Source organism: Myotis nattereri, assembly GCF_964212035.1.
Source record: "Myotis nattereri genome assembly, chromosome: 13".
Lineage (NCBI taxonomy): Eukaryota > Metazoa > Chordata > Mammalia > Chiroptera > Vespertilionidae > Myotis > Myotis nattereri.
In genome coordinates, this window is record NC_138088.1 from 25,497,785 (window position 1) to 25,519,982 (window position 22,198).

Sequence of the window (22,198 nt, forward strand, 5' to 3'; positions counted from 1 at the left end):
CATTGGTCTAAACTATTAAAAAGGATCTTTTGAAAGAAAATATATTGTTATACTATATAAACTGTTTTGTTAACTTGTTATTTCTAGTTAATAAGTAAGAAACAAATTTCCTTCTTGGTCATTGTTTATCTAATAATATCTAATATTTGATGTGTACCTAATATATTCCTTATGAGGAAGGTATAATACTACATCATCATCTTCATGAAGAAACTGAGGCAGTGAGAATTTTAAAAACTTGCCCAATGTTCCACAATTAGTAAGTGGCATAACCAGGCTGTAAACCCAAGAAATCGGGTTCTAGAATCCCTTACTCTAACTACCTCATTCTAATGCCTTTTAATAGTCACAGTATCACTTCAGTGGGGGAATCAAGACATAATGTTAGACTAGAATAACACCATTATAAAGATATATTATCATTTATTTGACCAAATCCCAAATATTAAGACATTTAAATTATTTCTAATTTATCACTGTTCTCAAGAACCTTGAAATTAACATTTTGTAACTAAATCAATCCCTATGCTGGTATGTCTATTTACTTGGGGAAAATTTTCTAGAAGTAGAATTACTTTGCCAAAGGGTAAGACATGTAAACGCCAAGGTTGCTGGTACATATTATCAAGTTATTCTACCTGAAAAGTTGGGTAAATTTCCATTCTACTTTGTTTTCGCTCATCCTTATTGAGTATTTTCATTACTTTTTAAAAATTATTACCAATAAATCGAGAGGAAAAAGTGGTAGCTTGCCACGTTAATTTGCACTGCCTGATCTTTAGTTGAGCATTTTTATCTTAATAACCAAACTTTATTTTTTACTTAATAGAAAAGAGGCAAAGCCTCAGAAGCAAGATGGAGGCTGGAACATGGTTGGGAAACCCCTTGCTGGACCAGTCTTCGTTCCATTCACATTCAACTCAAGCTCCTCCACAACCTGTGTCCCGTGTTGCTTTTGTCAACGAGAAGGGATGCTCATTGTAACACGATTGGCATGATTTCTGCATCCTAGGCTTCCTAAGACAGGAAAAATATGCTCTCCTTTTAGAAACATATCCACAACAAAGAATGGATTTATGGAAGAGTGGAGAGAATAATAGACAATGATTCAGGGGATTTGGGGCCCAGTCCTGCTGTAACCATCAGAGAATCATTTAATATCTCTTAGTTTCAACTTGTTTACTAAAATGACCAGTGCTTCTCAGACTTTTCACATAAATAGTCCAAAGACACAAAGCACGAAAATAAATTCCTAGGGTTAGTACCTGGGATGTATTGACCTAAAGAGACCCATTGCAGGTATGCAGTTTTTCTCTTCTTTAAAATTTAGCCCAAAATTGCCTTCTTCTCCATAAGATGTTGGTGTTTTTAATAGATAAAAATGTTTTATTTGTTTGTTCTTTTTGTTGTTTTTTTCTCAAATAGAATTGGTGCTCTGAGAGATGCACCATACTTTAATATGTAGCTTCAAGGACCCCAACACACTGCCCTGTACTTCAGTTTGGGAAACAAGGAATCCTCTGTAAGATCCCTTCTATCTTGGTCAGTGTAAGAGAGAATAAGACCTGTTCTCCAATTACCCATAAACTGTGAGATCATTATTCTGGTGGTGATTCATTTCCCTACAGGGATCAACAGTTTTTCTTCCCATCAAGTTTCTTGGTCCCTGATACAGAAATGACCCTTCCAGTCACTCTGGACTACACCTGGCCACCATTGATTAGGCTGACAATTTAAGTCCACATGTTAAAATCACTAATAATAACGATACTATTCCCACCTTCACCCTGAAAGCAACACCTAAATTTCTCAAATCACTCACTTCCTTCCACTCTTTAATGCAGTAATGGAGAAGCACTGTTCTTGGCTTAGAAAGGTCTAAGTTGGCATCTTAGATCTTGGGCAAATCACAACTTCCCTTCAATTCAGTTTCTGCATCAGCAAAATAGAAACAATAATGGCGCTTATCCTGCCTCCCTTACAGGTGTGTGATGAGAAACATAAACACATGTTGGGGCTAGAGGTAGGTATTATTTTTATTATTGAATATCTATCTTTAATCCGGAATGAAGAAAAAATTACTTATCCTGATACTCCTTCCGTTTGGAATGTGGGTCGCTGGGAGCTGTGTTGCAGCTTCGAGAAGGCCGAACCCTCAGCTGGATGCCGCTGCGGACCTGCCCCTACATGTTCTCAACAGACACAGGTGAAACCTTTTGGAAACAATAAGGGGCATTGTTGAGCTGGGTGTGGCAAGAAGGGGAATGTCGGCAACTGCCAATGAACCTTAGCCAAGCCCCCATGTGGCAAGAAAAGCTTTCCCCTATGATTCCATTTTCTGATCAAGAAGTAACACTGAACTGTAAGATTGAAAACCCCTGAGGCATCTAAGGATCAAAGCTCTCCAGGGGCTGGGGGTAAGTGCCTCAGCAGGACACACAGGGAATGAAGGCTGGACCATCTGCACCAGTTGCCATTTTTTTGCTGCCACCAGTCCTCCCCTTGTCCTCCACTGAGCAAGTCGTACCAGGGAGGAGTAGGAGCCAAGCTTCTTCCCACTGCCAAGCAGTGAGGACCCTGGAGGCTAAATTAGACAAGCTATTAACTAGCAGCTCAAATTGAGCAACTTCAGTGAGGAGACAAGCACAGACGGAGACCACAAGCAAAACAAGGACAAAAATCGCTGTAAGTTGGAAAACATAGCTGCCACAGCAGAGGAAGAAGGAACGTGAAGACCCAAATCAGAATAAGAAGGAAATAAAGGGATAATAGGAAAAAGAAGTGGCACAAACCCTCCATGTCTCACATGCATAGGGACACACCCAGTGTAGCTTTCCCCAGTCTGCAGCCATTGTTTTCTGTATTGAAGCTCCATTTGGAACAAGGGTAGAGTTTATAGGTTAACCTCTAGGCACCAAAAAGCTATCCTCAGCTGATAAAATCAATGAGCAAATGCAGAAATTTGCTGAGTTCACCCCTCTTGTTCCCCAAACAATGGTTTATTTAAAAAAAAAAAGACTCTTGCCTTGATAATATGTAATGAATGGAGAAAAATGAACTTTATGTCATGGGAGTATTTGTAATTCCTAAGGTAAAACAAGTCTCAGATATTAATTTCATTTACCAAGAACAATATCCAGGAACTGTTAATGTAAGCATAAGTCATATATTTTTACATGATTCTTTCCACATTGATTTTTACTACCTTTGGTTTATGCATGTGCCGTGTCAGCGGGTCTACTAGTGTTTCCTTTGTTTCTTTGCCTGGGGTGGGGTGTGTTGGGTTGTTTTGTTCCTTGGTTTTTCCTTCTTCTGCCTTCATTTAGAGAGGCATAAAGCAGCAGAACAGAATAGTGGTGAGCGCACAGCTTCTGGAGTCAAATATCTAACTCTACTCCCAAGGCATAATTTGCTGGGCCCAGTATAAAATGAAAATGTAGGGCCCCTTGTGCAAAAATTATTAAGTCTATAAAAACAGTGACCTCAGACCATTAAACCAAAACAGAGCTCTTCTGATCACAGGGCCTTGTGTGACTAATGGCCCAGGTCACATGTACATGAAACTGTCCCTGCTGTCCCATGCTCACTGTGTGATATGGAAAAGTCACCCTCACAAGCTTCAGCCTTCTTATCTTTAAATGAGGGACAATCATAGTACTTATCTCACAGAGCTGTGGAATAACTAAATCACACGATATTTATAAATTGCTCAACATGGTGCCTGGAACATAGCAAGTGCTTAAACGTTATAACTTATTGCTGTCACCAATTACCTGCTTATATCATGATGTTCTTAAGAACCTCAATTTAAACAACAATGACATACCACTGCACACCTATTAGAATGGCCAAAATCCAGAACACTGACAGCACCAAATGCTGACAAGGATGTGGAGCAACAGGAATTCTCATTCATGGCTGGTGGCAAAGCAGAGTGGTACAGCCACTTGGGAACACAGTTTGGTGATTTCTTGTAAAACTAAACATACCTTTACCATATGATTCAGCAGAGCCAGCTAGTGCAACTCCTTACCCAAAGAAATTGAAAACTAATCTCTACATAAAAATCTGCACACAGATGTTTATAGAGCTTTATTCATAGTTGCCAAAATTTGGAAACAACCAAGATGTCCTTCAATAGGTGAATGGGTAAATAAACGGTGGTACATCCAGACAATGGAATATTATTCACCACTAAAAAGAAATAAGTTCTGAAGACGTGAAAAGACATTAAAGAATCTTAAATGTGTGTTACTAAGTGGGAAAAAACAACGACCTGAAAAGGATAATACTGTGTGATTCCAGAAAAAGGCAAAACGATGGGAATAGTAAAAAGATCAGTGGTTGTAGGTGGAGAGAGGGACGAATAGGTGGAGTACACAGGATTTTTAGGGCAGTAAAAATAGTCTGATGATACCATAATGATGCATGCATGTCATTATATATTTGTCCAAACCCATACGATGTATAATAGCGAGAGTGAACCATTTGGGTGATTATAATGTGTCAATATAGGTGCATCGTTGGAGGAAATATACCACTCTGGTGGGGGATGTTGATAATGGGTATAACTATGCAAGTGAGAAACAGGAAGTATATATGAAATCTCTGTACCTTCATCTCAGTTTACTGTAAAACTAAAACTGTTCTAAAAAAAAAAATAAAGTCGTGTGTGTGCGCGTGTGTGTGTGTGTGTGTGTGTGTGTGTGTGTGTGTTTAAAGAACCTCAGTAGCCAAACAAAATTTGAAATTGGGGCAATAATTAGGTAATGCAGATAATCACCATTATCCTCCTTTCTCTGCTTTTCTTTATCTGAACAAGAAAGCTTTAACATAAATTACCCAAATAGTTACTTTTATTATTCCCATCCACTGTGTCAATGAGTAGATCTGATCAGATCAAATTTAATATGAAGTCTTAAATATATAAAGGTCAGAAGTTCTATATATAGTGAATCAGAATAATATGCCAAAGAGTTGAGAAGCTAGAAGATCTGGAGAATGAAGAACTAGTTTTAATAACTGCAAAGGAAGAAGATGCTAATGACAATTTTGGGATGGCTGCCATTTACTGACACTCTCAACGGGCCTCATAAATGGAAGTCTATATAAAAATTTTGTCCTTTCAAAGATATGTTGGAAGTTAAGAAAGAAAGGTTTTAAACTAAAATTTTATATTATAAAATAATCCAATGATACAGGAAATAAAGAGTATAATGAAATAAGCATTAATAACATGCCCACCTCATAGCTTTACCAAATCTTAACATCTTTACATATTTGCTTCAGATTTTAAGTCTTTTATCATAAAATATAAAACACAAAAACAGAAACCCCACAAAACAAGTGCATAGCTTAATATAAGGTTAACAGACCTGCGACCGTCATGCAGGTCAAGAAACCATGGACACCTACGCTGGGAGCCTCCGCTTCCATTCACAAGCCTTTCCCTTTCCTCCAAGGAACCACCATTCTGACTTTTTAAAAATAACCAAAGAGGAAATTTTTTTTTAAATATATTTTATTGATTTTTTACAGAGAGGAAGGGAGAGAGATAGAGAGCTAGAAACATCGATGGGAGAGAAACATCGATCAGCCACCTCCTGCACATCTCCCACCAGGGATGTGCCCGCAACCGAGGCACATGCCCTTGACCGGAATCGAACCCGGGACCCTTCAGTCTGCAGGCCGACTCTCTATCCACTGAGCCAAACCGGTTTCGGCGGAAGAGGAAATTTTTATTTTGGTTTGAGACAATGAGAGACAAAGGCAATCAATGATGACCATAGGATACCAAAATATCACAACTGATAAACAGCATCATATGTAAGAACAAAAAAAAAGAAAAAGAAATTTCTCTTGGGCAATAAAACACTTCCTCTACTCCCCCTCGGATGATTGAGAGTCTTGCTCTCTTCTCCTTTCTCTCACACATGGACTCAACATTTTCCAGATTGGACTCATTTTGGCATTTTGCAACCTATTCCACCTCTAACATTGTAAACACACTGCCGCTGTTTCTGTAATTATTTAGCTCAGGCCACAAAACCTGGACAATGCTCAAAGTTACAGAGAATAATTAGCAAGTCTACTAGAGTCCTGCCTCTATTATCTGTAACTACACTTTTAATATCAAGGTTCTCTTGTGTCATGTTTTTGTTGTTGTTTTTTAAATTTGTTAAACATTCATCTTTAAAGTTGCTAGTGCCTGTGTAAAACTGTCTCTTGCCCTGGCCAGTGTGGTTCAGTTGGTTGAGCATCGTCCCATGCACTGAGAGGTCACTGGTTTGATTCCTGGTCAGGGAACCAATCAATGTTTCCCTTGCATTGAAGTTTCTCCCCCTCCCCCTCCCCCTCCCCCTCCCCCTCCCCCTCCCCCTCCCCCTCCCCCTCCCCTCCCCCTCCCCTCCCCCTCCCCCTTCCCCTCCCCTCCCCCTCCCCCTTCCCCTCCCCTCCCCCTCCCCCTCCCCCTCTCCCTCTCCCTCTCCCTCTCCCTCTCCCTCTCCCTTCTTCTACCTTAAATCAATAAAAACATTTTTTAATTGTCTCTTAGTCCTACATATGCCGAGTCCACAGCTAGAACCTAGGTGAGGCCAATGCACTCATTCACTGGCTTTGGTCTCTCAGATTTGTAAGAAACCTTAGACTTCCTTAAACTCTCCTGTTGTTCCTAATACCTGCAATAGACAAATAATACCTTACTTCAAATTAAAGAGGACCATTTATATATTAGACAGGATGAGATGCAAGTAAAAGAAAATACTCAAAATAGTTTGGGGATACATATGAGAATTCATGGGCTCATGTAAATAAACTTCCAAAAAAAAAAAAAAAAAGGACAGAAATGACTACAATACTTTCAAAATGATTTTTAGCTCTTAGCTATACCTCCACATTGGTATTCTTATCCCCAGAGCACTTTCAGAATCCATAGCTGAGTCAGACTGCCCCGCTAAAAATAAGTCCTGAGCGTATATGTTTGTCAAAACTGCAAATGTACCATTAAGATATGTAAGATATGTGCGTTTCATTTTATAAGATTTTTTTATATCCAAAGGAAAACCCACTGTAAATAAATATTGAACCCTACTTTCAGAGACATGTAGTGATGTCTGCAGTCTACTTTGAAATGCACCAAAAACAATTTGAATTAATAACTGACTAAAGGGATGGGTAGATAGGTATATGATAAATATGTAGTAAAACGTTAATGGTTAATGGTAGAGTTTAGGCAGTGGGTGTTCTGATAAAATTCTTTTAGCTTTGTTGTATGTTCAAGAATTTTCAAGAGGAATAAATCCAAAGGAAGGACTCTGGTTAGACCTGCTTGGGTCCCCTCCCAGCCCTCCTCCAAAGTGAGGTGCGAGGCACTGACTGCTCACTTGAGGTTAATCGCCATCCACTGTGGCCAGCAAGGCACTGTCACACAGCTTCTGTCCAGGACACATGATAAAGCAGGGAGTGGAAAGATGAGAACTTGCAAAGAAATGTCATTCTTCCAAAGAAAGGGGTGTGCCTCAGACATGGCTCCCAGCGCACATCGCCAGGGAGGCAGCCAACCCAGTCTGAGCCCCAGGCAGTCTTCAGCACAACCAGGCAGATGATAGGTTGTAATTGCGTTCTTGCACTATGACTCTATGTCTCCTTGCCATTCACAACCAAAACGAGTAATATAAGACCTAACTTTCCATAGCTGGTGACTTTAAAATACATAGCCACCAGGAATGGGAAAGATTAACAAAATATGCCAAAGAGTATAAATGACCAGTATAAAGACATGCTTATCAAAGGAAATTAAACAATAAATTGCTAAATTATTAAAAGGCCTAAATCTCTCTCTCTCTCTCTCTCTCTCTCTCTCTCTCTCTCTCTCTCTCTCTCTCTCTCTCTCCCCCTCTCTCCCTCTCTCCCTCTCTCCCTCCCTCTCACACTGTCCAATTTTTGGCAATTGCATTTTATCAGGAATTTCAATGCTCAGCATTAGGAGGTAATACACCCTTGCCTAGAAAATTCAAAACACATTCACATAGTTCTTAATTGACAGGAACATGAGGTCAGGTTAGCTAAATGAAGCCGTGTGTCCTCAATTTGGCTGAGAATGGACACATGTAAGCCAAGGCCATCTCGGCATTTTTGTCTTTTGCATTTGATTTAGGAGCATCCTCGATGCTCTTCTGCCTTCACTAGCACCTCCCACACATCCGACCCAGTAAGCTGGGCTGCTTGTGTCAGTCCCAGATCCAGCCAGGCCTTCCACCCAGGCTGGTGCTGAAGCCCAGAACTACACAAAATGACCAGCAGCTAGGGAGTCTGTTGCACTGGGACTTTATAGCTATTAATATCTGCAAGATCTACAGCAGTAGTTCTCAAATTTTGTGATTTTTAAAACCCCTGGGAGCTCCATATCTGAAAACTGTTGCATATTTTCTCCTGTTGAGTCCTCCAAAATTATAAGTATAAATTTAAGTAGGAATAATAACACTAGCTAGCACCTACATAGAACTTATTATACATTAGGCACCAATATACTCCCTTTACATAGAGTGCTCATTTGAGCTCCCCAACAACCCAATGATGTGGTTTCTATTACTATTTCCACTCTACAGATTAAAATAAATTGAGGCATACAGAAGTTAAGCAACTTGCCCAAAGTCACATGGCTAGGAAGTGACAGAACTATAATTCAAACACAGAGACATGCTTTTAACTACTTTGCTATGAGATCAAAGAAATCAAATAAATTGAAAAGGTAAGTGTCTTGCTCAGGCTCACACAGGAGCAGAGACTGGAAACCTGAATTTGTCACTCAAAATTCTGGGTCCCTTTCTGGTACGGTGCAAATACAACCATGGGAGTTCAGGGTAACTGCTCATACAGAAGGGGCAGAGGATAGAGCCACTCCAGAATGTAGTGACCTGGGTTTTCCAATTTCACACTGACAGAATTTGGCTAAAGGTCACACACTGTGTCTATGTAAGTGGGAGCTGTTCAATTGGGCCAAATCTGCTCAGCCCCAATCTATAAAGGCCTCTGGAGGTGGGGACTCCAGGTCCCGGGTACCTAGGACTGCAGTAAATGGAAGGTGTTGGATCTCTTTGTCCCATCCCAATTGTTTACACACAGAAATTGTATTACAAACCCCAGGTACCCATCACTCAACCTGCACAATTATCATTCTTGCTTCATGGATCTTTTTAAAAGTAGAGAATGTAGGTCACCCCCACCACCTCCCACCAAGAGAGGCTCATTAATAGGTGGGTTTTACAATGTGTATATCTTTCAAAGCTCTTGAGGTGACTCTGAAGAGCTGTCAGGTTGGGATTGCCAAATTCTGGTCCTACACCTGCTTGAAGGAGGTAAGAAGGCTTCCCTGGTGCTGGTGGTACGGTCCTCCATGACTTACAAAGGTTTATTTGCAGGACCTGGGCAGGAAAGAATTCTCTTGCCAGATGATTGAAATTAAGATGCTGTAATAACAGGATGGAGGGGAGGGCAGGGTTCAGGAAAAGTGAGGAAGGTTGAGGCACCCAGAGAGTAGCAAGGATAGGCGGCCATTGCCAGCCTTAGGGTACAGGGCCCAGGGGAGGTTCTGGAGCCTAGAAAGAGCTGGAACCCTAGATTCAGGGCTGCTTGGCAGCAGCTGTAATTTAGAGTAATTGGGCACAGCTCCTCTAGAAACAGGTTGCAGAAGCACAGGGCTTGGAAGATATACACCGAACTCTCTCTTCCCTGGGCCTCTCCTAGGCCAAGCTCCACCTGCAGGGTCAGCTTCCTGGGGCCCAGACCAGGGCAGAGAAAGGCAGAGGACACAGAACAAGGAGGAAACTGCGAGCAGAAGATAATCAGCCAGGGGAACGAGTCAATCCTTCTGAATTCTGAGGTAAGAGGAATGGTCCAGTCTTCCTGAAATTGGTCGGATGCTTTTCAGCTCTAGTAGAAGCCAAGTGTAAGAGCAGAGGGGTGCCTGATCCTTGGTAGTATCAGCCACAAACCTTGTTCTGGGGGGCACTGAGTGGACTTTGGTGTAACAGCCGGGCCCCAGATTCAGGTGCCTCTTTTCTCAAAGTCAAGCTGGGAGCAAAGTGGGGAGCAAAAGTTCAAGGAGTGTAATCACTGCCATTTAAGTTGTCATAGTGGAGAAACCTGTCTTAATTTTTTGTAAGTTAACATTATTTACTGGTCAGAGAACATTAGTTCTCAGTGATACACAGCTAGAGGCGAATGCTTTCTGGTTACCATTTATACTCTCAATTTACCAATGGAAAGGAGAATGTAGGGGTTCCTATCACAGAATTTTTATGAAGCCCATTTTCCCCTTGAAATCTTGAACTCTATCATTTGCAAGTTATTTAAAAGCCGGCATTTCCATTTTCAAAGCTACAATCACATTTATTTTTCTGGTTAAAGAGCAGGAGAAGAACAACTCTCCAGGTTGAAGTTAATCTTTTCAACTCCTCTCCCTAAGGCAGCGGTTCTCAACCTTGGCTGCACATTAGAATCATCTGAGAATCTTTTTAAAATCCTGATTTCTGGGCCTCATCCTCCAGAAATTCTGTTTCTTTGTTACTAATGTTGTGGCCCCACCCCATTACAAAGAAACAGAATTTCCGGAGGATGAGGCCCAGAAATCAGGATTTTAAAAAGATTCCCAGGTGATTCTAATGTGCAGCCAAGGTTGAGAATCACTGCCCTAAGGGATATATTCTACGAAGCTTACACCTCTAGACTTGGGAAACATGTCAAGCAATGTAACTCCACAGATTTAGGCAACTGTGTTAGCACCTGAGCATCCAAACACAGGCAGAAGAGCCCAGGAAGAAAGGTGAAATTTTGAGCAATCGTCTTTGAAAGGGTCATTGACCAACTGGAGCATGTCCAAAGGAATGGGGTGACCAGATGACAATGGGCTTTGAGGGGATCTGTTGTCTTCAAATTTCTAAAGGAATGAAATGGCTAATTATATGGTTTCAATGGGCAGCACATGAGCCTGCCATTATAAGAAAACCAATTTTACCTCATAAGAAAGAAGTTGATAATTGTCTGATTGATACACTAGTCCAGTGCCTAGCCCAGAGTTTGCCATATAAAAGACACCCAATTGCCCTGGCCGGTGTGGCTCAGCTGGTTGAGTATTATCCTATGCACCAGGAGGTTGGTTGCCAGTTAGATTTCCAGTGAGGGTACATGTCCAGGTTTCAGGCTCAATCCCCAGTAGGGGGCATGCAGGAGGCAGCCCACTGATGTTCCTCACATCCATGTTTCTCTCTTTCTTCCACTCCCTTGTTCACTCTCAAAAATCAATAAAATAAATCAATTTTTAAAAAATAAATAAAAGGCACCCAATAATGTTTGTTAAGTAAATGGTAATCTGTGGTACTGGTCAGTGGTGAAACTTGCCGCTGTCAATCTAGAAAGCTATCCGTCACTGTTAAAAGTCTGCATGAGCACTTGTAGGGAATGCTGTAGAGAGTATTCCTACATCAGATAGAAAATTGTATCAATTCAATTTCTGGAATTGTTCCGTTCTAACGCCAATGCTGCTGAGTTAGACTAGGACTTGGTTGCAAGTGGAGGATTAAGAAAGTTATCAGGGCAAGTCTGCCCTCATTCTGGGGACAATTAGAAGTAGAATGTAAATCACATAAATCCCTCCAATGTGTGGAATAAAGGTGGCCTCTGCAAACAGAGAAATAAAAATCTGATGTGACTCAAAAATAAGAACACATAGAATCCAATTTTATGTACATTACACCTCACCAAAGAAAATGTAATGTATGTATGGCAAGAAAGCATATAAAAAGTTGCTCCACATCATATGTCAGCAAGGAATGGAAAATAAAACAATAGCAAGATGCCACTTTATACCTACTAGAATGGCCAAAACCCAGGACACTGACAACACCAAATGCTGACAAGAATGTGGACTAACAGGAACTCTCGTTCACTGGTGGTGGAAATGCAGAGTGGTACAGCACTTTGGATTACAATTTGGTAGTTTCATTACACAATTAAACATATCTTTATGATATAATCCAGCAGATTCAGCCATTGCACCTCTGGTATTTAAACAAGGGAGTTAGAACTGTGTCCATACAAAAACTGGCACACAGATGTTTATACTAGCTTTATTCATAGTTGCCAAAACTTAGAAGCAACCAAAAAAAGAAAAGAAAAAAAATAGAAACAACTAAGATTTCCTTCAATAGGTGAAAGGGTAAATATTACAGAATATTATCCAGAACTAAAGAGAAATGAGCTATTAAGACTTAAAAAGACATGGAAGAACCTTAAATGCATATTACTGAGTGATAGAAGCCAATCTGAAAAGGCCACACACGGTAGAGTTTCAACTATAGGACCTTCTGGTAAAGGCAAAACTACAGAGGCAGTAGGAAGAGCGGTGGTTGCCAGGGGTTGGGAGATTAGGAGAGGGATAAACAGGTGGAGTACAGAGGACTTTTAGGGCAGCGAAAACAGTCTGTCTGATACTGTAATGATAGATATAGGTCATTTTATACATTTGTCCAAACCCATTGAATGTATGACACAAAGAGTGAACCCTTCAATGGGTTCATTTTGGGTGTTAATGATAAGTCAATATAGGTTCATCAGTTGTAATAAATGTAGCAACTTTGGTGGTGGTGGTGTGGGGGGTTACAATAGGGGAGGCCATACATATGGATAGAGGGGGTATATGGGAAGTCACCGTGCCTTCCCCTCAATTTGTGAACTTAAAACTGCTCTAAAAAATAAATTTTTAATTTATAAAAAAAATGGAAGGTTCCTGAGAAGGCATGTGAATATTTTCATTTGGTAGAAAGAGGAAATCAGGAGTTGAGTCTCTGTCCTGGGAGTCAGATTTCATGAAGGAGGGCAAAAGAGAATTTTGCAAGGCGGAGCAGGCACAGGGTAGCCAAGAGGATTATTTAGAACTTGATCTTTAGCACCCAAAACAAAGCCAGTCCTCCAAATCTCTAAGGGTAACACACAAGAAAACGAATACATCATTCCAACACCAGCAATCATTGCCTATGCCTGTGATTATCTCCCTCCACCCCATCTACCAACAAGTGAACACCTTTAAATATCCTCCTGATTTTGCAGACAGATAATTAAAGAATGCAGTTTGATTGCGCATCATCTGTTCTGTAGTTGTGAGTCAATATATGGGATTTATACTCTGGCTGTGGTTCATCGCTGAGCATTCAATTCAGCAGGGTAATTTTCCTTTTCTCTTTCTACTTAGGGGTCCTAGCTCTTTAAATTCTATCCTTATTGGCAGGCTGTTGTCATGGAGAAAAATAACTTTAAGTAGCTCTTTGAAAAGCTTTGAGTTGCTGTTCCTTGCTATTTAAAGATCCCTCAGTAAAGCAAAAAGTACACTCTGCTTCCATATAAGGCTCTGCCACTCCAAGACGAGAGTGTCACTGGGGCTTGGTTCTAGGTGCTCACAGCAGAACAAAACGTGTCCTGGGCACCTGAGGGTCACCTTGACTAAGCATGTCTACCCAGCTTGGGAAGGCAAAAGAAAATCAGACATTAGAACTCCACTGTCTGAAAGTGTTGGACACCAGGCTCCCGTGTCATTATGAGCTGGAGTAAATGAGAGAAGCCACATCTTATAATCCCCACTTATTTGCCTCCCAAGTGAAGTATTTGCTCTATGTGGCCTTGGAATTAATTGCCCTAATCCATTTCCTTGACATCTCCTTGTCAAATACTCAGTAACTAAAGCTTTTTTTATTTTAGTTCACAAGCATTTCCTAGACACTTAAAATATGCCTAGCTCCTGCTTGGACACTGTAGGAGATACTGAGGTATCGAACAAAGTCTCAATAGAGTAGGATTTGAGAGATGAGACAACACAAATAAATAGATGAAACACCAAGAGATAGAGAATATTAGTGATTCCCAACTTTAGCTGATGATTGGACTCCATCGTGAAGCTATTTTAAAGACACATATTCCCAGGCCCTTGCACCTAACCTACTGAATCAGGAACTCGAGGGGCAGAGCCGGGGTGAGGGCAGAATCCTCAAGGTTCTGCCCCAAGTTCATGTCTGAGTTCTGTAAGACCTCTGACAAGAACAGCCTCTGGATCCTCAATTTTCTCATCTGTAGAAGAGAGGCACTCTAGATATCCTCTGAAATCCCTCTTTCTCTGACACTGTGACTTTGTCATTTAAAGTACCAGTAAGTATGGTTTAGATAATAATCAATCTAAAATATCAAAGAGGGCTTCATGGACCATGTGGAACTTGGAGGAGCAAAAAAATTCCACGGAGTGCACAGTGGCTCTTGGTATGGACTTTAGAATCAGACAGTCTTGTATTTGAATCTCACTTCTGCAATGAACTGGCTAGATGACCTGAGCCATAATTTAACCCTTCTAAGTATCAAGCTATTATTTGTAAAATGGTGATAATAATAGGACCTGCTTCTTGGAGTTGTTAGTAGGATTCAAAGAGACAATGTATACAAAGCACATAGTAACCACCCAATGGTTATTTTGAGCGCTATTCTCCTTCTTATTGGTAAAGAGAATAGGGAATTCCATCTGGAGCAAAAGATCTTGGGCAAATGCATATAGATTGTAAGGAGCATGGCATGTTAGGCCGAGGGGGAGAAACTGGCTTGACTTTGTTAGGAGGAGAGAGGTAAGTTTGGATCGCACGGGCGGGGTTAGATGCTTCCGTTTATTGTGCAAACTAATTGGCTAAAGAAGACTTCTTCACTCCCTCCAGACAGACGCTTCCTCACTTCCTTGTGACCACACACTATTAAAATGATCCCTTAGCATCATCTCTTTCAGCAAGAGCTTTCTCTCATCCTGCACAGAAAGAATCCAGATGGTGCCTCCTCATATAATTGATCTGGTTATGCCACGGTGGACCATACACAGAACAACCTAGTTTAGTGGAGCAGGAAGGCACAAGCCTCCGTAACCACAGCTTTGAAGGAGGTGTGTCTGGCATGGAAATGATTCGGCCTTTCACTGGGGTCAGAAAGGCTGGGTTACAGCCAGCTTACCACTTGGAAGAAGAATCTGTGCTCACCATTGTGTTCACTGAGGATAAGCTCTCTTCCTGTCTGGAAGTGAACTCATTCTTCAGTGAACCCGTGGCCAAATCTAGTTATGTCCAGGTTCTAGGGAGGAGTTCATGGGGAAAAGTATCATAGAGAAGTAATCAGGGGTACTTAAGGGGTTGGGAACTTAGAAAGTTTTGTCTTCATTTATAAGTGCCCATGTATTTTAAAAGTAATGTAATTCTTGGTTTCAATTTATTTACATTTGATAACCAAATGAATCATTTACATAGTTTTTCTTCTTAGTTATCGAAGAAAATATGTAGCCCACTTGAAAAGGGGGGTTTTCTACTTTTTAAATGAAATATTCAATCTCCTTCAATAAATATTAAGTTTGAAAGGAATGACTTTAGAGATTGGCTGAGTTTGAGAGATTGTTCTATCTTTGCATCATTCGTTTATTCATTCTGTTATTTACTGAGTGTCTAATATACGCGGGAAACTTTTCTAGATACCAGAGCAGTGATCCACAAGTGAGTGAAATCATGGGTTCCTGGGACCCCATTCAGAGATTTTTTTCTCTGTAGTTCTGGAGTGAGGCCCAGAATGAGAATTTTCAGCAAAGATCTAGTTGATGTTGAATGATCAGACTATGCTCTCAGAAACACTTGTAGAGAAGATGCAAAGATGAATAAGGCAATGTTTCGGCTTCAAGAAATTTACAGGGTTCCATCGAATACCTTTCAAGGAGCAAAACACATTTCCCTGCTGCCAACTTTCATCCCTCCTCTCTCCCCAGTGGAGCAGGAAGGCACTTATTCAACCCACGTCTGTATACTCTGTACAAGGCACAGCACTGGCACCATGATAGATAGAAAGGTGAAAAAGAAAGACTTCTGCCTTCTAAAAGGATGTATTTATGAAGCTCAAATAATTAAAATTTGCTATGGCAGTGAGCATAAGCTACCCTCTGACACATATGCATCTTATATAACCGGCCCATGTGGGAAAGTTCCTTGTCCCAATTCAGCAGTCCCTTAAATAAGTGCATAAGATTACTTTCCAGAAGTTCATTTGGTGGGTGGGGGAGAAAGTGGAGAGGGGGAAAAGGAAAACATGTAGATATTTATTTAGCCACTATTCTGTTTCGAGCACTGGGACAAATTCTCAGGAGGAATATAAAAATTAAAAGTGACATGATGTTTTCAGGGGATTTTAATATTCAGATTGTGTTGGTTAGAATCCATTTGGTTCCCAGGAACAGTATAACAAATTAATAGTGGTGTAAATAATAAAGGCATTAAATTAAATTATATTAACAAGAAGCTGGAGGTGGACCATTCCAGAGCTGGCCCATCAGCTCTCTGTTGTCAAGAGCACTGGGTTGGCATCTATCTCCAAGAGTCCCTTGGATTTCCATTTTGTTCACAAGATGCTTGTGTAGATCTAGACAGTCTATCCTTCATAACCTCATCCAAAGCAGCGGCAAGGGAAGAGCCAAGGCCATGAGAGGGCCTCCACTTATACCTGGGCCCTTTGTCATGGAGGCTGTGCCTTTCTCATCTGATACCAGTATATTTCCCCTCACTTCTCACTGGCTAGAACTGGCTCACAGGTCTCATCCTTAGCTGCAAGTGAGGCTGGGGAAAGGAGAGATTGTTGGTTAGCCAGTTAACATTTTTTTTCAACAGAGATGAAATGATTATAAAATTCTAAGAATACTGTATTTTTTAGCCAATTAGTCAATTGCACAAGTACGTCTGGAATAAAGAAAAGAAAGGAGTACACATGGGATGCAGGGAAACTTAAAGAGTGACAGAGAGACCTATCAGAAGAGAAAAGACAAGGCAGACTTACCTGATAGAGAATAAAGAGTGAAGGTCATGCCGAAACCGGTTTGGCTCAGTGGATAGAGCGTCGGCTTGCAGACTGAAAGGTCCCAGGTTCGATTCCGGTCAAGGGCATGTACCTGGGTTGCGGGCACATCCCCAGTAGGAGATGTGCAGGAGGCAGCTGATTGATGTTTCTCTCTCATCGATGTTTCTAACTCTCTATCTCACTCCCTTCCTCTCTGTAAAAAATCAATAAAATATATTAAAAAAAAAGAGTGAAGGTCATTCAGGTAAAAAAAGAAAATCAGTAATGGCATGAAATGATCTTGTAACGTCATTGGTACCAAGGTTATAGTCTTGCCAATATTTAGATCAACATTCGGCTAATTTTCTTATTTTTCATGCTAGATCATTTTAACTTTAAATAAATGATATCTTTTTTTAAAAAAAATGTGTGTGGGATATTTCTTAAGCAGTGCCCCAACTGTGCAGACAAAAATGGATGCAAGTCAGGCCAATCACATTACAAAAGTTTCATTTCGTAATGCGAATAGAAAGAGACAGGCATATTCTTTCCATTCAAATAATTTTTTTTTAAATGAAGTTTCACAAGTATCTGCGGGGAGGTGTACTGAGGAGGGATGCTAGTGCTAGATATCAACCACCAGTGATATTTCAAGCTTTGAAGGCACCAAAATGCTGAGTTATGAGAACTGTAAGTGTAGAACAACCAAAGTAGGAGATGCAATGTGCCTCTGAAATCTGCTGGATAGATGGAGCAAAGCAAAGCCTTTGGTAAAGGAATACTTGCTCTAATGTAGTATCTCTTTAGTAACTCCAGTTATTCTGTATCTCACCCTCATGCTTCTTTTCTTTTTCAGTGTTGTTCAAGCTCACAATTATTTTATTGATGTGTTTGCTTACCTGCTTTTTTGTTATCTTTCCCCTTACAATAAAACCCCCCTCATGACAGATATTATATTCTTTAAAAAAATTTTTTTTCAGCATATCTTTATTGATTGCAGAGAGGAAGGGAGAAGGAGAAAGAGAGATAGAAACGTCAATGAGAGTGAATCGTTGATCATCTGCCTCTTGCACGCACCCTACTGGGGGTTGAGCCTGCAATCCAGGCACGTGCTGTTGACCAGAATCGAACTCGGGGCCCTTCAGGTTGCAGGCTGACGCTCTATCCACTGAACCAAACCAGCGAGGGCAGATATTATATTCTTGTTAACCAATGTATTCCAAGTGCTGGTTACAGGGCCTGTAGACTCTCAGTGTTTATTAAATAAATGCAGGAGGAATAAACCTTCCTATCTGTTAACTAATTTTCTAGACACTTGAAATCTACAAAACTGTCCAGCACTGGCTGTCCTTCCACAGGCCCATGTTGTGTATCGCAAGAAGAAAGCTACTGGGTGTGGAGCATGTTCAGCAAACAGAACACATCAAACCAAACATCGCCAGGCAATCAGTAAAAGAAGAATCATTACTCCAGCACCTACCAAACTAAGCCAGTGGGTTGGCTCACATTCAGAGAAGCTGATTCATTATCAGCTGTCACCCCCTAGTGGTACAGATTAGACTTATCAGGGTTCCACATTTCAGCTTCATTTCAAAAGAAAAGTCAGAGGCTTTTGCAGAAAAGTGCCTTTGCAACCAATTTCACAACCTTTGAATTACATAACACACACACACACACACACACACACACACACACACACACACTGAGTTGTACCTTCCCATAATGATCTGTTTGTTAACTTACTGGCAAACAGAGCTAGAGATGAAAATAACTTGCTTAAAATTCCCTTTGAACCTCGTTTGCTTCTGTCATTTCACTTGCTCTGGAACCCTTTTCTAAGGAAGATTCTAAAATGGCTATTTATTTTCAAAGTGTCTTAAAGAAGAATATTAATTTTCTATTTAAACTTTGGCATGACATAAATAGATATTCCAGAAAGAAAGAAAACCATGACAAAGTTACCCTAAAGCTTGATATAGATAAACTTTTTAAAAAATTAAACCTTTTTGTTGAAAGTATTACATGTCCGCCCCCCCCCACCCCCCACCCCACTCCCACTGACCCCTTCTAACCTGCCCCAGGCCTTCATGGCCCTCTTGTCTGAGTCCATGGGATATGCATATATGCATACAAGTTCTTTGGTTGATCTCTTCCCACCAACCCACCCTCCCCCAAACTTTTTTTAGATGAATTTCAGCAAAGTACATGTTTTAAAAAAAACAATATTAAGTTCAGCCAAACCACTACTTACAAATCTTTAGTTGCAAACAGCCGGTTGCTTAACTGAATTCAACATTTCCTTTCCTCCACCCAATCCTAACCCCCAAAACACCCACAGAGACCTATATTTATATCTATGGGTATAGATTGAGGAAGGCTTTTAAAAATAAACCATTTAAAATGATCCCTAATTCCATTTCAATTTGGCATTTGACTCTCCCTCTTAGCTAAATAGAGTTTATAGTGGGTTTATAAGAGAATTTCAAGTAAAAATATCATCTATAATAATAAAAGCATAATATGCAAATCAACTAAATAGCTGAACGGCTGAACGACCGTTGGGACAAAGCCAGGGCTGTGAGGGCCTAGGCAGCCAGGACTGCGAGGGCCAAGCCCCTTGCATGGATTTTGTGCATCAGGCCTCTAGTCTGCTTATAAAACTTGTTTGAAATGCATGATGTGTGTGTATGTGTGTGTGTTTCTGTGTGTATTAGCAACATTTTTGAGCATCCTATATAATAAAAGGGTAATATGCAAATTGACCCTAACAGCAGAATGACTGGGAATGACTGGTCATTATGACACACACTGACCACCAGGGGGCAGATGCTCAATGCAGGAGCTGCCCCCTGGTGGTCGGTGGTCAGTGCACGCCCACAGGGGGAGCTCTGCTCAGCCACAAGCCAGGCTGATGGCTGCCAGCACAGTGGTGGTGGTGGGAGCCTCTCCTGCCTCCTCAGCAGCGCTAAGGATGTCCGACTGCAGCTTAGGTCTGCTCCCTGCTGGCAAGTGGGCATCCCCCGAGGGCTGCTGGGCTGCCAGAGGGATGTCTGACTGCCAGCTTAGGCTCAATCCCCCAGAGAGCAGGCCTAAGACAGCAGGTGGACATCCCCCGAGGGGTCCCAGACTGTGAGAGGGCACAGGCCAGGCTGAGGGACCCCCCTGAGTGCACAAATTTTTGTGCACTGGGCCTCTAGTCTATTATATACCATGCACTGAACTTGGCATATAACCCTCCTAACAGACTATGAAATGAACATTATTATTATCACAATGTTGCAGATCAGCCTGTCAACTATATTACATTCCTGGCATGAAGTTACCAATTGTGGATACTAGATTTTACTAGATTCCAATTAGCTGTCCTTTTAGCAATGCTATTTTCAGTTCATTGGCACTACTCAACAAGTAGAAACCTAGTAATTGCAATAACATTGGTCATCCAGTGCTAGACAGGATTCAAAGGCTTCAGGAAATATTTATCTTCTAATGACTAAAAACAAATGAAGTGTTCTGCGTTAAGAAGTAGATAGCCCAATTAATGCCTAACGGGGCATCAACATCATTTATGTTAATGTTATATATTTTATATGCTAGAACTTTATTTAACCAAATTATAAGTATTACTTGTTGTTGCCACTTGTTTTGGTTTTCTCTAAATAAAAAGTATAGCACCCTGGGCTGCCTTTTGGATCACAAAACATAGATAATTTAATTAAGGATTTTAGTTACTTTTGTACAGTAAGCCAAGATTTTATCCTATTAAATTTGTGTGGCCATTGGAACTTTCCAATCTGTCCAGAAGAAAATTCCCATGGTCTGGAAAATTGGCTGCTTGCCTGGTGGGACTGCAAGTAACCTGTTAATTGTAGTATCTTCTCTAATACACCAGATGGCGGTGGCTCATTTATATGAATGTAAGTGAACCTCACAAAGATGTTCAGACTAGTGAGTGTATCAGTTAGGCTGGTAAAGAAAGAAATGTTAGTATTAAAGTATTCCAGTATAGAAAAACCAAACACTAGAGAGATAATAATTTCCCTGAGCCTCCAGTGTAAAACACTACCTTTGAAACATCAAGGAAAAAGAAGTACAAAATACCCTAGGACTGTTAGAATGGGTAATTTATCTTGTACTAATGCTGAAAAATCATTTTGGTACAATTCATCTTTTGTTGAATATTTCAGAAATGGCATCCTATCTGAGCATGCCATTAACACACTCGGCTAATGGGAAACAAGACAGAGTAGACTGAGTCCATAGGTTTTTTTAAAGAGGAATTTGGTTTTTTGCAATGGAAGGATTCAAGCATTGCCCAGAGTCTGGATGGAAATGTGGTAGTAAAGGTCCATGATAAAAAAAACACACAAACAACAACAACAACAAAACAACAAAAAACCTCCCATGCTAGTTAAGGGAATGGATGAGAATTGGGACTGGATTTATTTCTGGTGCTCAAACCATTCCATATCTCCCTTGATTGGGCACAAGCCATTTCCCCATAGTCTTCGTCAGGTGAGGTTAAAAGTCTACAGCACGTCAATAGTTCTAGCTTCTATTGTTGTTTAATCTTTTGGAAATAGGCTACTAAAATTACTCAACTCTTAGGTTGGTGAGCCTTACGCTATTCCAGATTTCTAAGCCTATTTCAGCACTTACATCCCAGCAAGCAATGAATACAAAAGGACTAAGGCATCTGTGAGGCAAAAAGTAAGATCTCTTTACATTGGGAGTAACATTAAAAAGGTTAAGTTCATCAGAAAATAAGTTACCTGCAAACTCTAGGAAACCTGGGCTCTAGTCTCACCATCACCTGGGTAGTTCTTATGTTTTCTCTGGACCTCAGTTATTTCACTCACCAGACACACAAATACACTCATCACATGTCTAATAGTCCTTCCCAAATCTCCTCAGCAAAGCCTATAGTGTATGTAGACTCTATACCTCACCCTCCTTCTCCCTAATCACTCTTTAAGACAATTTATCTATTGTTTTTCCAGTATACCAATTACCAATTACAAATGTTCTTATTTATTTGTTCACTTATTTATTGTCAATCTCTCCTTTGCTGGAGATCGGGGAAAACTCTTCCTCTACCCTTTTAGGTTCTATTCTGAAGGTCGTGGAAATTAAACTGAGAAAAGACAGATTAACAGGAGAAAATAGTTTATTTCATATACATATAAAAGGGCCTCAAGAAATGAAGTGAAAATCTTAAAAACACAGATCCAGGAGCTTATGTACCATTTTAACAAAGATCAACAAATTTGTGGAATAGAGACAGAAAGGAAAAGGGATTAAGGCATTAAGGGCC

The 22,198-nt window shown here is 40.6% G+C and overlaps 2 protein-coding genes across 2 annotated transcripts in view; one reads left to right on the plus strand and one right to left on the minus strand.

Annotated features, from left to right (window-relative positions):
• RTKN2 (rhotekin 2) overlaps nt 1-22,198 on the plus strand; it is a 484,906-nt gene that overhangs the window by 286,560 nt on the left and 176,148 nt on the right. The gene's annotated exons all lie outside the window — the stretch shown is intronic.
• Nucleotides 1,417-22,198, minus strand: part of ZNF365 (zinc finger protein 365) — a 73,010-nt gene continuing 52,228 nt past the window's right edge. Inside the window, exon 5 of the mRNA XM_081104884.1 lies at nt 1,417-2,213. Within this exon, the coding sequence (XP_080961010.1) occupies nt 2,184-2,213 (30 nt within the window). The 3' untranslated portion in view covers nt 1,417-2,183. The remainder of the gene's footprint in view (nt 2,214-22,198) is intronic.